General features: G+C 39.6%; 1 protein-coding gene across 2 annotated transcripts in view; it reads right to left on the bottom strand.

The window, feature by feature from the left end:
* LOC117306342 (calcium channel flower homolog) overlaps window positions 1-18209 on the bottom strand; it is an 88312-nt gene that overhangs the window by 4120 nt on the left and 65983 nt on the right. For both annotated transcript variants that reach the window (XM_033790946.1, XM_033790945.1), the window contains one exon: window positions 15170-15277. In XM_033790946.1, the coding sequence (XP_033646837.1) occupies window positions 15170-15277 (108 nt within the window). The remainder of the gene's footprint in view (window positions 1-15169; window positions 15278-18209) is intronic.

The raw sequence follows: 18209 nt of genomic DNA, 5'->3' as shown, positions 1-18209 counted from the left end.
GGCTATTGGGTAGGTGGTTAGGGTGAGTTCTGGTGATGTGGTGTTTTGTTTGGTTATTTTGTATTTTTAACTTATCTTTCATCAGTGTCTGTGTAAATCTACTGTATTTTTTAAAGTTCTGTTTTGGAGCCTTTTTATCAATGTTTTGAAATGTAAATTTTCCTTTTTATCTTTTTATGACAAATAAATTTATGGAACTTAATTGAATTTAATTGATTTCTCCTTGTCTGACTTTGACTTGGAAGTCTGGAGTGAGTTTTAAGATTTACAGCTTTTGATGTCAGGGATGTGAGCACTGATCCATAGCAGATTGGAACGAATTGGTTTGATTGATCGCATGTAGATGTCATCCCAGTTGCTTGACTTTCCAGATTGAAAAGTTTTTACCAGTCTTTGTCTGCTGCGGTTTCTTCGCAAACTTCATCAAGGGTCATTCTTATATTGCTTTAGAAACTGTATTATTGCAATGTAGTGCACATACTCTTCTGCAACAAATGTGTTCAGTGACTTGTGTACTGGGTGTCAGTATGTAGTCTGCAATGGATGTAGTCTGCAGAATTTTTATTATCTTTTTCTGGCTCGTACACAAATTCATAGTTGTAAGGCATGAGACGTAAACACGACATCGATCAATTCTGGGAGAAGTCTCTCTGTAGCTTTTGAAGATACCCAGCAGTGGCTTTCTGGTCAGTCAGAATTCGGAACTTGGCACCGTATACATAGAGGTGAAAATGCTCAACGCCCCAAATTTCACAAAATATTTCAGGTTCTGTCTGGGAGTATCTAGATTCAACATCTGACAGAGTACGACTTAGATAGGAGACTACTTTTTCCATCTTGGCATAGCATTGCACCTAGACCCACTGGACTTGCATCTACTATGATGTTGGTTTGTTCACGTATATCAAAGTAGACCATTCTTCTTGAGTCTGTTAGAATTCCTTTTAACTTTGTGAATGAATCTATTGTGTCTGGTCCCCACCTCCTTTCTGCACCCTGGTGTGTGAGAGTACGGAGGGGTGCAGTGACTGTAGCATAGTTAGGACATACAAATGTATGAAGCGAGACCAAGTAGGGATTTGACTTCCTTCTGGTTAGTTGGTGGCGTCACATTTATGAGTGCATCAGGCTTCTTTGGGTCAGAAGCAAGACCATCCTTGCTGAAGATGTGCCCATAGAAGCGGACTTGGGACTGGGCAAAATTGCACTTGTCTGTGTCAAGTTTTGCATTGTGACTCTGAAGTCTATCGAGTATTGCCTTCAGGTTTCTGTCGTGCCCCAGTTTATCTATGCCGTATACTATGATGTTATCGGACATGTTCTTGCTTCCTGCAAAGCCAAACCGTGGAGCAAACAAAACTGCATATTTGATTAAGAACGGTTTAATGTATCGACATCATAGCAATCCAAGAATTAACCAAGGCAAGAATTTTAAACAACTAGTTCTACCACAACCCTACAGGAACTACGTCATGAAGGTAGCACATGCTTCACCAATGGCGGGTCATATGGGCACGAAACGAATCACAGACAGAGTATTAAATGCAGATGTAAACCGGTATTGCAGCTCATGTGAGGTTTGTCAACGGATGGTCTCTATTGCAAGAGCACCACTAAAAGAAATGCCTCATATCGACACCCCGTTCCGATGAGTGGCTGTGGATCTCATTGGACCAACCACTCCCATGACAAAAAGGAAACAGGTATTACTAACACTGTACCAGTATACCCAGAGGCGATAGCGTTATGCAGCATTGAAACCGAGGGAATAAACTAAGGCCAGATGAAATCTTCACTGACATGTGCACTCAACTCACTGCAGACTTAATGAAAGAAGTTGGACCCCTTTTGATTGTCAAACAACTGACAACCAATCCGTACCACCCAACAATATGCAATGGTTCGTGTGGATGTTATAATGGGACCCTTAAGAAGATGCTCAGACGTATGTGTAGCGAAAAGCTCGCAGACTGGAACCGGTGTATCCCGGCACTCCTCTTCGCTTAGAGGTATCTTAAGAGAGTTAGGGATTTTCACCATTTGAGATGATGTACGGGTGGATCTACAGCCACACTCGGGGATCTTTGGACTGGGGAAACAGCTGAAGTACGTTCCAGTTACCGGTATGTTCTCGATTTGAGAGAGCCAACGGAGTCTTCTTGTGATATTGCCAAGAAAGAATTGAAACGAACATCAAAAAGGTACCAGATTGGAGCTTCAAAGTATAGATGACGAGGTGCTGATTCTCCTTCCTACTAATCATAACAAGCTCCTAACCCAATGGCAAGGAACCTACAAAGTCACCTCTCAAGTTGCCAAGCATGATTATAAGGTCAGGGTCAAGGGCTAGCCCTGGCGGCCTTACACTTTCGTATTATACTACAGCGACGTCCTGGATATCAGGGTCCATTTCTGGGGCGGAAAATTTTCAAAGCTTCATAACTCAAGTCTTACCTGTAAGAAACCAGTAATTTCAACAGATTCACATTCCATGGCAGCATATATTTTTCTGCGGTGGGTTTTGGTCGTCATATATTCTTCATTCCGTCATTTTCATGAAATAATGCAGCTCCCAACGTTAAGAAATTCCGTTAAGGGAAAGCACAATACACTTAACACCAACCTCTTAAAGAAAAACATCAGGCGGGATGATGAGAAAGACAAAGGCCTACAAGCAAAAACTCCAACCAGTGAGCTCGAAGTTGTATGCATAGGAGTAGTATATATGCACCAGACCCAGACATTCTAGAGGAAGAACCAGAGCTAGAACTACCGTCACTAGAGTGAAATGAAACCATCAGAGATGTGAACGTTTGCCCTGATAGGAATAACTCTGAAACAAAAGTTGTCAACACATTACTAGAACAATATACCGATGTGTTTAGTGAAGGTATCGGGCAAAACTCATCTAGTGGAACACAAAGCTGACTACCAACACAGCAACCAAGCGCCACTAGCAGTACAATATAGTTTAAAGAGAGCTATAACTACCATGCTCAAAGTAGGTGTCAAAGAAGAATCCACTTCACCTTACGCATCACCCATTGTCCTCGTTCGTAAGAAAGATGGATCCAATCGTTTCTGCATTGATTTTCGCTAGTTGAACCAGACAACCATTCCCAACTTTGACGACCTTCATAAATGGCCGAATTGTTAGAAGGCAAGTGCATGTACTTTACAAAGATAGACTTGTCCAATGGCAAATTCCAATTTAATCACTAGACAAAAGGAAAAACTGTATTTGTAAGAGCTAACAATGGCTGATGGACTATTTTTGTTTAAGGTACTCCCCTTTGGGATGGTTTACACAACCACCGTATTCTCCAGAATGATACGTAAGTTACTGAATGGCATTGCCAAAGTGGTAAACTTTACTATTATTATTATTATTATTATTATTATTATTTCATTTTATCACAGCATGCAAAAGAAAGATCTCATTTTCCTTTGTGCCGGTAACTCCTCGAGCCGGGCTACGTCCCGTAGCCTTAGATCTCAAGGGTCTTTCTCAGGATCCTCGCTGTTCCCAAAAGCGCTGCCTTCTGTAATAGATCTACCCTCACATTTGTCCCTATTTCATCTAGATGTTTCCCCAGTGCTTTGGGAATGGTGCCAAGTGCTCCAACCACCACGGGGACTACTTTTACCTTTACCTGCCAAATCTTACGAAGTTCCCTGGCCAGGTCCTGGTACTTCTCGATCTTTTCCATCTCCTTCGAAGCTACCCTTATATCACCTGGCACCGCTATGTCAATAAGATGACACATCTTCTTCGTCTTATCTAATAGCACAACATCCGGACGCCTATGTTGTATAACATGATCGGTCTGAATGTTAAAGTCCCATAGGATCTTGACCTGGTCGTTCTCTACAACTTTCTCCGGAACATGGTCGTACCATTTCGCAAGTACTTTGACACCATACTTCTTACACAGATCCCAGTGAATCACCTTGGCCAGCTTGTCATGTCTTCCTTTGTACTCCGTCTGGGCCATCTTACTGCATTCGCTAACAATATGAAATACAGTCTCCTCTGCTTTATTGCACATTCTACACATAGGAGAGACGTTTGCTTTCTCTATCCTTGCCTTCATTACATTTGTCCTTAGAGACTGGTCTTGCGCCGCAGTAATCAAGCCCTCTGTTTCCTTCTTTAGTTCGCCACTCTTTAACCAATTCCATGACTTGCTGCTGGCCACTTCCTCAGTACACCTCAAGAACCGGCCATGAAGTGGTTTGTTCCTCCAATCTTGATGTCTTTCCTCCTTCCTTTCCCTCTTGTACTCTTTCGGCCCAACTTCGTCTGCCCTCGTGTACCTTTGTGCAACTTTCAACAAGCTCTCCTCGGTCCTCCTGACATGACAATGCAAGCTTCTGCACTCGATGTTAACACTGTCCGCCACGCTAAGCAACCCCCTTCCGCCCTCTGACCTCGGAAGATAGAGTCTACTAACATTTGACCGCGGGTGTAGCATGCCATGCATGGTCATTAGTTTTCTTGTCCTCCTGTCAGTGACATCTAGATCTTCCTTAGTCCACTCGACAATACCCGCACTGTACCTCATCAAAGACACGGCCCATGTGTTAATCGCCTTAATCATGTTCCCCCCGTTTAGTTTAGACTTCAAACATTTCTTTACACGCCTGATGTATTCTGCCTTCAGCCTTACCTTTGATTCCTTGTGAAGGACATGGTCCGATTCAAGTATACCAAGATACCGATAACTCTCCTCCTCACCCAAAGCCCTCAACTGTGCACCATCTGGCAGAGCAATGCCATCGGAATGTACCCTCTTCCCCCTCTTCATGGTCATTGAAGCACATTTCTCCAGACCGAACTGCATCCCAATGTCATCACTGAAAATCCTGACGGTCTGCACCAAAGAGTCGATCTCGGCCTCATTCTTCGCAAACAACTTCAAATCGTCCATAAAAAGCAGATGGTCATTATTATTATTATTATTATTATTATTATTATTATTATTATTATTATTATTATTATTATTATTATTATTATTATTATTATTATTATTATTATTATTATTATTATTATTATTATTATTATTATTATTATTATTATTATTATTATTATTATTATTATTATTATTATTATTATTATTATTATTATTATTATTATTATTATTTATTCGGCAATTCACATAAAAATACAAAAATACAAAAATTGTATACGTAAAGGATAAAGCTCTTAAAAACATTAAATAGGCCTATATAAATATAAACATCTGGATTGGAAAACATTAAAAAGGGAGATACATCAAGATATAAAAAAGGAGGACAGGCAGTAAAAGAGAAGACAAAGTACTACACGACTGAGGACAACAAAAAGACATCAACAATCCAGGTTTGCCAGGACTGACAAAAGTGCCTGCACTGTCACCAAGAGGTGTGTCAGTCCAACCTGGAAGGACAAGAGACAAACAATTACACATAATAACCAGGTTAACAAACAAACAAACAAACAAACAAACAAACAAACAAACAAACAAACAAACAAACAAACAAACAAACAAACAAACAAACAAACAAACAAACACACAAACAAACAAACAAACAAACAAACAGACAAAACATGGATGCAAGACAACAATAAAAACTGACAAGATAAAAAACATCAGTTTACAAAACTGCCAGAAAAGGAACTATCGGGAATAAACCGCAACTTTTAGTTTCCCTTTAAAAATATTGAAATTAGCAGTGAGCAGAGAGTTTTTAACATCATTGGGTAGAGCAGACCACTTAGTTGGAAAAGAGAAAATGCAGCTGTTTTTGGTAGAAGTTTTCTTGAATGATAAATGGTTAAAACAAAGCTTGTCAGTATGCCTGCTGTTGATGGTAATTAAACTTAGGATGGGAACACTGTCACTTTGACCATTAATAAGCAATTTAGAAATCAAACATAGGCTTTGATACTCATGACGTTTACAAAGAGGCAATAAATTTAAGCGAGCAAGTCTAGACTCATAAGGTTCATCTTGGCGTCTCTGTTTAAGGATCATTCTAGTGGCTGTCCATTGAATTTGTTCAACAGCCACAATATTTTGTTGTAAAAAAAAAAATGGATTCCAAATTGGAGTGCAATAGTCTAAAACAGGCAAAACCAGAGACTTATACAATAGCAAGAGAGCTTCAAGTGATGAATGACCAGCTACACTGCGGATAAAACCAAGTAATCTATTGCACTTAGAAACTGTGTTTTGAACATGCATATCCCAAGACATATTATAAGACAATGTAACTCCAAGCAATTTTAAATTGTCAACTGTTTCTAGAGACTGGCCCTGCACATAGTAGGTAGGTTTAGTTCGAGATCTGCTACGGTTCAAAGATGAAACCTTACATTTGGAAATATTCAAGGTCAGAGCATTCTTTTGAGACCAACTTACAAGGTTATCAAGATCATTTTGTAATTTAATTGTTTCATGATCCTGCGAATTCACAGAGTGGTATATGAAGGTGTCATCTGCAAACTGACCAATGGAGGAATTTACATGAAGATGTAGGTCATTAACGTAGACGCTGAAAAGAAGTGGGCCCAAAACTGAACCTTGAGGAATTCCAGACTCCACTGGTATCCAGTCTGCAGACTCCCCCAAATACCACTCTTTGAAATCGATCACATAGAAAGGATTTGGTCCATGCTAAGAGATGTCCGGAAATACCATAAGTGAGTTCAAGTTTTTTTAACAAAGTCTGATGACAGAGACTATCAAAGGCTCTGCTATAGTCCAAAGAAATAATATCAACTCTAGAGTTTGTCTTGTCCAAGGTTTGGAGCCATTCTGTTGTGCAGTTTAGAAGGAGGGTGTCACATGAAAGACCAGGTCAAAAACCGTGTTGTGAGTTGGTCCATAAACCGTAACTATTCATGTGATCCTGGAGACTTTCGCAGACGATGCTCTCGAGAAGTTTGGAGATAATCGACGTCAGTGCAATTGGACGATAGTTGTTTAGTTCCATTTTATTACCCTTTTTGAAGATAGGTACAATGTTTGCTTGCTTCCATCCAAGTGGTTATCTTCCAGTGCTCAAAGAAAGATTGAATATACTAGCCAGAACTGGTGCGATTTCCTCTGGGCAGAGTTTCAACATATCCACAGATACCAGGTCTGGACCAACAGCTTTACCACGGGTCATTTTGTTGATCCTGCTGAGAACCTGATGACTGTTGACACTTACAGAATTCAAACCAGGAATTTGTAAGACAGGAGAAGTGATGGTGGAGTTTTCATGGTCTAAAGATCGTGTGAAAAAACTTTGAAAATGGAAGTTGAAGGCATCAGCAATGCGAGAAGTATCCCTACATTCATGTCCGTCTACATTAAAGGACCTTACTTCAGGCTCAGTTCGGCGTGCCCTGATGAATGACCAGAAGTGTTTCTTCACATCTTCAGACTGAAGTAACTTATTTATGTGATTTGCATGAGCAAGTTTAATTGAGTTGCTGAGTTTATTGCGGAAGGATTTATATCTCGTCCGGAGGTTGTCACATCCGGTCTTTTTTGCACGACGAAAAAGTCAGTTTTTCAGTGTGATGAGTTTCGAATCTCTGGTGTGATCCACGACTTGGTTTGTTCCTTTTTTTACGAGATGGAACACTGTCTTTGATGCATGCTGTAAACACATCAAGAAAAGATGACCAAGATGCATCAATATCCTGGCTAATGAAGGAGTTCCAGGGAACAGCGGATAATAAATGTTTTAAATGATCGACATTGGCTTTTTTGTACATGAAGCATGTGCGCAGAAGCTTTTTAAGTTGTCCAGGTCGACCAGCAATTTTAAAAGAGACGGCAGCATGATCAGAGTTTCCTAGGCCATTCACCACATCAACATCTAGAACGCGATCAGGTCTTGAAGTAAAAAGTAAGTCTAGCGTTGAGCTATGACGAGTTTGTTCCTTCACCAGTTGATGTAGACCATTTGAATCACTGATACGTTGTAAATCAGCAAACAGCTTAGAATTGTTCTTTTCAAAATTCCAATCTATATTAAAGTCACCGATGATTATATGGCCAGAGAAGCTATCCAAGGGCAAACTCCAGAGTAATTCATTGAATTTCTCAGTGAAGTTGGTATCAGTTGGTGGTCGATAAACCGTACCTACAAGCCAGCTTTCCGCACTAATGTTACATGTCATCCATACACTTTCGAGTTGAGTACTCACAGCAACTTCATTGTTTAAGGGAAACGGTTGAGGATCAAGTGCAGGTTCCATGGCAAGGAGCACACCCCCTCCCCTGGAGCCGCGATCTTTGCGAGCAATGACAAAGTCCTGAAGGATTGCAGAGTTCGGAACATCAGGTGTCAGCCATGTTTCAGTTATTCCAATAACATCGATGTTCTGAGAGGTGACTACTCCTTGAAGTTCTATCAGTTTATTTTTAACACTTTGAGCGTTGTACAGTATACCCGTTATACCACTTGGATTTGATGATGTAGCGATGGTTATATCGTTTCCGAGTGTTTCAGATAAAACCGACGATGATGATGATGTGTGCATCTATACAGGTACGTGGTCTAAGCATTATTCAAGTGGGAGTCCAAAGGTAAGATAGACTTTAGGGCAGCTGGAAAACTGCTAGTCCAACCAAATGTTTCGTTTGGTTTGACAGTGTAGATTTTATTGGGCACATTGTAGGTGACAAAAACTTGCGTCCACAAGGAATCATGGTGGCAAATCAACCAACCACAAGGAATCATGGTGGCAAATCAACCAACCACAAGGAATCATGGTGGCAAATCAACCAACCACAAGGAATCACGGTGGCAAAACAAAGACCAATCCACAAACAGGGTTTGCATTTGATATGCAAAGTCCATCTCAAGTTATCATTCCAACAAATTTGTTATTTTAGTGACCCCGACATTGTGACCAATGGGGTTCAATATATAACCTTATGGAAAATATAGCCGGGATTCCTGGCAGGATCACGGCAGGAAAATAGTTTGGCGGGATTTATCGAGATCCTGGTTAATATACTGGGTCTTCTCGTATGGGACTAAGACAGACAAATCCGTTGTCAAGGGTGCGGTAGTATCAAATGCGAGCTGTAGCTCCATTCTTATATACGTACATGACGTATGGAAAGTGGTAGGACTGATCAAATAATTAAAGATTTAGAAATAATTGAATCCTTCTTAGTAGACCAGCCAAACATTAAAAAGGGCTCTAGAAAAAAAACCACGGCATAGTTTGTTAATGGCTGGCATCCATGCTAGATATATAGATCATGGGCTCGGGAAGACGATTAGGGTGGATGCCCAGCTTGATTTTGAATTTTAAAGTCATTTTGGGGTCAAAAGGTCAAAAAAGGTCAAAAATCATTATTTTCAAATGTTGTGTCATTTTTAATCACATTTAATAGATCTATCCATAAAATGTATTTTTAACTTTATGTTGATACTACAAACTTATGTAATTGACGTATAAACTTTGACCTTGTACACAAATGTATAACAAAACGAAGTGTAAAAGTGTGATAATCTTGAAAAGGCTACATTTTGAGTACACCAATTGTTTTTGCACTCCCCATCCTCATTGGTGCATATATTGGTTTCAAACAACTTTTTTTGAAAGGTAAATATACCCAGGCAGTTTTTGAGAAAACAAAATAATTCAAATACCACCTTCATGTGGGGTCTTAACGACTCATTTTAAGGTCAAAAATTCAAAAAAGGCAAACATTTTGCATTTTTGAAATTTTCACAAAATTTGACCCCAAGTGATAGATCTATCCATAAAATGTATTTTTAAGTTAATGTTGATAATTAATGGATAAACTTTGACCTTGTGCACAAACGTATAGCAAAGCAAACAGTAAATGTGTGATTATCTACAAAAGTGCACATTTTTAGTTTACAGTGTACCAAAATTTTTTGCACTCCCCATCTCAATGGTGCATATATTATATGCTTCAAACACCTTTTTTTGAAAGGTAAATGTACCCAGGCAGTTGTGAAAAAAAATCAAATACCACCTTCATGTAAGGTCATATTGAGGTCAAAAAGTGCCAAAAATGTCAAAGTTTATTTTTTTGATTTTTTCGCAAAATATTACCCCAGGCGGCAGATCTATCCATAAAACTTATTTTCATCATCATAATGACATTCCAAGTCTGTGAAATTAAAAGTTAATATTTGGTTTTACACACAAATTTGTAGGAAAATTAAATCTAAAGATGCGATTTTCTCCTAAAGTGCATATCTTGAGCATACCAAAATGGGTGTGTGTGTGCAGGGTGTGTGTGTGTACAAAAATATGTTATTGGATCTCTTCCCTGTAAACCACATCAAACCTCGCCAAATTTACACTTAGCTTAGCAATTAAGATTGATACAAAGATAAGATAAATCTTAGTACTTTGTGAAATCGAAACAGCGGGGAACTCTAGCGGGACCTGCGCTATAATAATAATAAGACTTGTAATGCGCACATCCACCCTGCTAAGTGTGTTCAAGGTGCAGTAAAACCAAAAACAAAACAAAATCAAAGAAAAACGGACACAACCAAATTAGTCCTTGAAAACCTGCGACATTAGATAAGTTTTGAGAAGAGATTTGAATTTTGTGGTACAAAGACAAGATCTAAGATTAAGTGGTAGAGATTTCCAGATGCGTGGCGCAGCTGGAGAAAAAGACTTGTCACCCCATGAGTGTCAAGACTTGGGTTCAATGAGGAGAAGCATGGAACTTGATCGAAGATTTCTTGATGGAGTGTAAACTTGAAGCAGTTCAGAAATACATAGTGGGAGTATAGTGGGAGCCTTGCCATTAAGATCTTTGTGGACAATGAGCATCAGTTGAGAGATAGGGAGCCAGTGTAGTTGTTTTAGAATGGGGGTGATAGAACAGGATTTTTAGACAATGTCACCATGCAGGCAGCAGTATTTTGGAGGTGTTGAAGTCGGGAAATCTGGTTGTTGGGAAGACTGTAGAGAAGAGCAATGCCGTTGTCAAGACGAGAAGTAACAAATGCTTGAATGACCTTTCCAGTGACACTTTTGCCCAAGTACTTGCGAATCTTACCTACATGTATATTCCTGATGTGAAATGATGACAGACGAGTCAAAAGTAACCCCTAAGTTCCGAGCTTTCAGCCAGGGAGCTATCCGAGCCATACCGATGGAAATGTATGGCACTGAAACCGTTGTTAACTGTTGATGTGACCCAAATAAAAGGAACTCTGTCTTATCATCATTTAACTTCAGGAAGTTTTGTTGTGTCCAACGTCGAATCTCTTGGATGCATTTCTCAAGTCTTGCAATAGATGCATTGGCGTTTTCTTGAGAAGATTTAAACGTGATGTATAGCCGAGTGTCATCTGCGTACACATGGTAATTCAAGTTAAATTTCAGGATGATGTCACAAATCGGTAAAGTGTACAGCGTAAACCACTGCGGGCTGAGTACGGAACCCTGTGGCACAGAGTTCAAAACAACAGGGTCGGATATCACGGTGCCAATACAAACATGCTGAGTTCTATTGTAGAGATACGATTTGCACCATGCTAGGGCTGTTTCTTCTATGCCAAGGTGATTCTGGAGCCGAGAGAGAAGGATGTTGTGATCAACAGTGTGAAAAGCAGCACTCAAGTCTAGCAGGATTAGTGCTTACAATGTAAGGTTACCATTGTCCATTGCAGAAAGACCTTTGTTGCTCACACGGACTAGTGCGGCTTCAGTCCCATGGAAAGGCTTGTATGACTGGAACACATCAGACAGGTTGAAAGTATGAATGTGATTCGAAACATGTGATGAAACTACTCGTTCGATGACTTTTCCAAGATATTTTAAGTTTGAAACCGGTCTGTAGTTTTTTAATATCTCCTTGTCTAGGTTTTTTTTCTTGTACTTGAGATGAATAATGGGTGATCTTTGCCTGGTTGATCAAATTACTAAAGGTGTTCAGTGTCTTTAAGACGAAGCTTAGTGCTTTGTAAAAATCATGCACTTGCCCGTCTTTTTTCCGTTTCTCTTTGTTAAGTAATTGTCGATCCAATCCATATTTTCAAGTTCCGTGCGAGTCCCGCTAGTTGTTCTTCCCAGTCCCGTTTATACCCCCCGCTTTTTTTCACATTCAGTGTATAACTTCCCTATCCCATATCATTTATAAATCCTTTTTTCCTTTCCCGTTAATGATATCCCCAGCCCGTTAATTTTGTTGCTGTTCCCCCGTCCCCTGTCCCACCTTGTACTCCTTCCCTCTCCCATCCAATATCTAACCCACGCCTCTGTTCGCTTTTGCCCCCTGCGACCCCAGGTGTTGGCATTGTTCTTTGCTTACCACTGTATGCCCATATAACTCATGTTTTGTAGTTTCGTGCGGGTCCCACTACTGGTTCTTTCCAAGTCTCATTTATACCTATTCAATGTGTTCCCCTCATTTTTTTGTTTAAACCTTGACAGCCCCTGTCCAATTTGTGACTATTGTGTATGTCTTAAGGTTTATAAATAAATAAAATTTAAAAAACCAACCCACCGGTACCCCGAAACTGACCCCAGGACGCATCAAGGGTGCGCCCATAAGATTTAGGCATCATTATAGTATAGATGTACGCTATTCTTCAACAGTGGCAATGAAAACTACTTGAAGCTGGAACATGCCTCATTGTGGAAGTGGCAACGGTAATCATGTCTTATCTTTGTTGTAAAACCAATACTAGCGGGCTGGATGGCACAATTTCATTCAGACTAACAAAAAGCGCGAAGGATCAAGCACCTTATTAAGCTTCTTGTTTATTGAGTTTACTCAAATTGTTCAATACATTGGTTATTTAAAAAAACTGACAAACAGGTGTAATTTCAAGACCTGTACACACAGGAATCTGCTGTATCAGCAATATAAACAGCACTAAATGTTCTCATGAATATTGATATAATTGTCAATAGCCATTCACTGCCCCTTCACATTGCATGCTGCCCAGCTGTTTATAGTGCGTACATCAATGAGCAAGGAAAACGGATGGACCATTCTGAGTGCAATTTTTAACCCTACCCTCTTCAATTTCGCTGAAGTTTGGCTTATGGGGTTATAATGGCTCAAAAAGCTCAAATTTCAAATTTTAGCTCCATCAGATAAATGGTTTTCGGGCTGTGGCATCTTTCTCAGTGATTTCGGTCAAAATGCGCCTGACCACTGATATTCAAACGACCATAAATCGATAACCATTGAGTCGAATAGGTTGAAATTGGTGTGTTTATGACCGATAGTCTTGGATAATTTGCGAAGTCTTTTCTTTTGTTCCTTGGCACTTCAACACTTAAAGTGAACTATGAAAAAACACGAATGGTGTGTTGACAACACAAATACCCCGCTGAGATTGGAGTTGCTACACCAAGTCCTTTTTTAGTTATTGTTTAAGCCATAATGACCTTAGTATTTAACTGGGGGAGTCACAAAACACAAGGCTTCTGTGGGATCGCTATAGTAATCCACTAACTAAGTTTGGAAGTAATAGACTGATTGCGCTACCAATGTTTACATGTGATCACATTACCTTTAGTTACTATAGAAAAACACAGCTACACAGTAAAGACATGGGAAGACTCGTACCGATGGACCATATTGGGAGACTTTCTGGGACGATAGAGGGCAGCAGACTTACCGGGTAAATCCATTGTTCTCAGAATTATGCGCATGTTCAGAACTACGTAAACAATGGAAATTTTCCCGGTATGTCTGCTGCCACCTAGTGTTGGAAAGTCTCCTATTGGCTGCATTTTCAATAAATAACACTTATAACTAAAAACAGAGCCCTTTTAATAAAGTTGAATAGTGTGACAATGATTTAAATCACATTTGCTCTTTGAAGTTCCCAGTATTCTACTACAAAAGAGGTTTCTTTTGAGAGTATGGTTAGACTATGTAAATTACTGAGGTTTGAGCGATCTCACGCGCCGTGGATTTCGCGATGTGCACGTCGTGAAGTTAGGCTGTGATAAGGGAGATTGCGAAGTTGTCCTACTCATAGCTGACAGCTACCCCTTCTAATTAAATATTTTGAGGGTGAAGTAAAGGGATTTGCAGCTTCTTAATGATATTTTTATTGAGGGCACTGTAAAACCACACTTTCCGTGCACAAACACATGACATTGGTGAACATTCTCTTGGAATTTACTATTTGGTGGAACTGTGTTTACCCATATTGGCATTGTTCAGCCACTGGTAAGGTCTCATGTTACAAACTCCGGAATAATCTTCAGTGATTTCAAGAATGTAGTCTTTTTTTTTAGCCAAAAAATTGGAACAGTAATCATGTCTTTTTATCGCACGTTTATATGCAGCACGCCGTGTTTTTTTACATCCAATACCCACTACGGGAGCGCAATCAGTCTATATAAGCCAAGTCCTTTTTGAGTTATTGCTCTGACAAAATTTCTTTTGTTATATTCATAATGAGCTTAATATTTATCTGAGGGGGTCCAAAAACGATAGGCTTCTGGGGGATCCCATGACTAATCCACAAACCAAGTTTGGAGTTGATACGCCAAGTCCCTTTTGAGTTATTGCTCGGACAACCTTTCTTTTGTTTTAGCCATAAGGGGCTTAGTTCTGAGGGGTTCAAAAACAATAGGCTTCTGGGGATCCAATGACCAATCCACAAACCAAGTTTGGAGTTGATACGCCAAGTCCCTTTTGAGTTATTGCTCGGACAACCTTTCTTTTGTTTTAGCCATAAGGGGCTTAATATTCTGAGGAGTTTGGAGTTGATACGCCAAGTCCTGCTTGAGATATCGCCTGGACAAAGATGATGTGCACACCCACACACACACAAGTCTGAAACACCTGCAATCGTGGACCCTCCTTTGTTCAACTCTTTGTGTTAGCAACCTAGAACCCCATTGTATTTCTTTGTGATAGCAACCGTGGACCCATTGTCCCTATATACCGATCCATTAAGCTCCAACCCATTGCACATTGACCAATCACAACCCATTGAACAACCAAAGTCCGACACTGCATGTATAAAGTCTGACATGCGCGCGCGCACGGCAGAGTTGTGCAGAATGGCATTCGAGAGGCTCATGTGCTCTTGCTCACACGTGCGCCGTGGGCGGAGCCTAATGGATCGGTGTATTAACTTGAAAACATGGCCAATGTATTTCACTTTGACCAAAGGCTACATGTATACATGTAAAACTGTTACTTACTTTTTGCCAATGAAGACTACGCCATACAGGATGCCCACAGCAATAATGACAAGTGCCCCAATGATAGTACTGAGTCCTTGGCACATAACCATGGCAAATATAGGTAATCTGTAATCAAGATAACAACATGCTTTTATTGTTAAACTGTTCAGAGTTCTCGCTGGTTGATGTTCCAATACTAGATTGCGTTTACACTAGTTCCAGAAAGGTGGATTGAGCAAGTTCAACCATTTTATACTGAAAGAAGCTTCAGGACCTAGCGTGGTTGATTATAAGGTTAAGGCGACACATACATTGTACAATGAATTTGGACACAGTTTGTCTGGGTTTCCTCGTGGAAAAAACAGTTTGATTTCTCTCCTCCTTCTGTACCCTCTGACCTTCTGTTGGTGATTGCAAGTGTACTTAAACAGCGCCTTCTGGTGACCAAGACCGTGAACTGTAAAGTTATTCACTACAATTGAAAAAACGAAGGTGTACAGTGCAGTGTAGCAGAAGCTGATGAATTATGAGGACATTGGGTCTTATAAATAAAAAACTAGCAATTGCTTTTACTAGCCTGTTACCTAAATCTTTACAAATAATTTAAGCAATTACTAGCTAGTAAATGGTCAGACTATTAAGTAAAAGCAATTGCTTGGATTTTTAAGTAAATGCTCCCGACATTACCTTTAACATGTACTTATTAACACATAAATACAGACAACCTTTTACTAGTGTCCTGTAGCATTTACTTGTAGTTTGCAAGATACTGCATTCTGAAGAGCTTGTGCTTTTACTTCAAAAACAGTGTTGATTTTTAAGTGCATTTGACTTCTTGTCTTTGGCACTTGGTAGCTGGCTCTTATCGATGAGGATAGGGTAATGGAAATTATAACACCCCTTACAAATATTCTGCCTTTTCATTGGTTTAGAGCTCGTCACACGATATGTCTTAGTTTTACTAGACGGCTGCCGTGTGATAATTAATGCATGGTTTGCTGTGTGATAGTCCGACGACTACCACACCGCATGCAGTATATCCCAGGCGTCTTTTTACCCAACTCGAACCCAGTCAGTTGTGCATCTGTGTATCTGAAACGCGCTAACGAAGGTTACGTGTACGAAGATGATAAATAGTCTGTTGAGGTGTTATAAAACAAATATTGACTGCTTTAGCGCGTGCTATGGTTAAAACTCCGACTCCCTCGGTGAACCCGGACCGTTCCATTTTCCCTCATAGAACGCTCCGGGGATCACCTCGGGAGTCATAGTTTTAACCACAGGTCGAAGCAGTCAATATTTGTATACTAGCAAATCATTGAGCATTAGTTCATTCCCATTACTACCCTTCTCATCATTGCCACTGCACCATAAAAATCTTTATTTATTTATTTATTTCCACAAAACCTCCAAAAATGGAGAAGATAAAAAGATTTATGAAAATTACGTCAAAAATACACAATAAGGGACATAAACATGCAAATAAAGAAACAGGATAACCCCGACACTCTCGGACGACCCCCAGATCATCCTGACAAAGTATGAAACAAAGGAATTGTCAAAACGATCCGAGTAGCAGACCGAGAATATCAAGGTCATCACATTCAAGAAACTGATTACGAAACAAAACTGTTTTTACACTATCATAAATACCATGGTTGACGCAGTTTACATACTTAAGGTCAGAGTTAAATTTCTGCCTGCAAGAAGAATTAACAATAAAGTTAAGCAGCGAAAAAACTTTTTAACGCTATCAATTAATATATTCTTAGAATAAGCAAAATCGTCGCTGGCCTCGCAATTTAAAAGGTGGGCATAAAAAGACCTAGCCTTAGAAGTGTGGTTTAAAATCTGACATACGTGTACATGTACAAGATTAAGTTGAAATGTCAACAAAATATCATTGATCTTGCATAAATTCAAACCATGTAAAAAAAAGGCGTAGTTTAGCAGTTTAGCAGTACTTACTGTGTTTTTTCAAGATTTTTGAAAGATGTGGCATTGAAACTAACAAACTGGCATCTGTATTAAGAGCTGTGTTCCAAACATGAGTTTTAACACAGGTTGAACTGCCATTCCTACACATGCCAATACATTGCAATGAATAAAACGCTTTTTGACATTTGCAAATTCTTTCCTCACAAATTAGGTTTCAGATCATTTGACATAACAGTGGAGTCAGTGATATTGAGTTTACTTTCATTCAGAACCCAAGAGGGGTCCGATGATAAAGTGTTCTTACCAAAGATAGTACAAGTTACAACTCGTATAACTTGGGTTGAAACGCAGACCATGTGATGTAATATAATCATTTGCATAATCAATAAACTTTTGGAGACCAGTGACAGTTTAACTAGAAAACAACAAATCATTAGCATAGCAGAAAACATTAAAGGTGGATTGAGCAATAACAATACTACATTCCATAGCACTTAGACCAGAAACGAGATCTCTACAAAAAAGATTAAAAATGAAAGGAGATGATAACCCTCCTTGTCTGGTGCCTTTACAAATATTAATCCTTCTGGCAATGTTGCTGTTCCATTTGACAATCACTGTCAAGTCAGTATACCATGATAAAAAGTATCTCCACCAATCGTCACCAATATTGTCACATAACTTATCGAAAATGACATCATGGGGGATTGCATCAAATGCCCCCTCTGCATCAAGAGAGCAACAGAACACAGTGTTTATTAACACAGTAATTCATGAAGTCATTGACTGTGGCTGCGGCCATAGCTGTCCCCTCCCATTAACAAAACCAAGGGTATCCGGGACATCCATGATAATCGTCTGCACTAGCCATATATGTACGTCATGTTGAAAAATTAGTAGGCCTTCACTTATACACGTACTGAAAAAACAAGTTTTCGAGGGATAAACAGGTACATTCTTTTACTCTGATATTACCAAGTGTTATGTGTTGTGCAATCTAAGCTAGCGTGCATGGTTTATTGTCAGTTATGCAGCGAATTTTAGGTCCCACTGATTAACTGAAGCTTTGTGCTGTTGGTCATGAGAATATCTCTGTGTACGAGGATTGACGGAAGCTGAG

This window comes from Asterias rubens, unplaced genomic scaffold (genome assembly GCF_902459465.1).
Source record: "Asterias rubens unplaced genomic scaffold, eAstRub1.3, whole genome shotgun sequence".
Classification (NCBI taxonomy): Eukaryota; Metazoa; Echinodermata; class Asteroidea; order Forcipulatida; family Asteriidae; genus Asterias; species Asterias rubens.
Note: the sequence above shows the minus strand (reverse complement) of the source record. Positions and strands in the feature narration are given on the sequence as shown.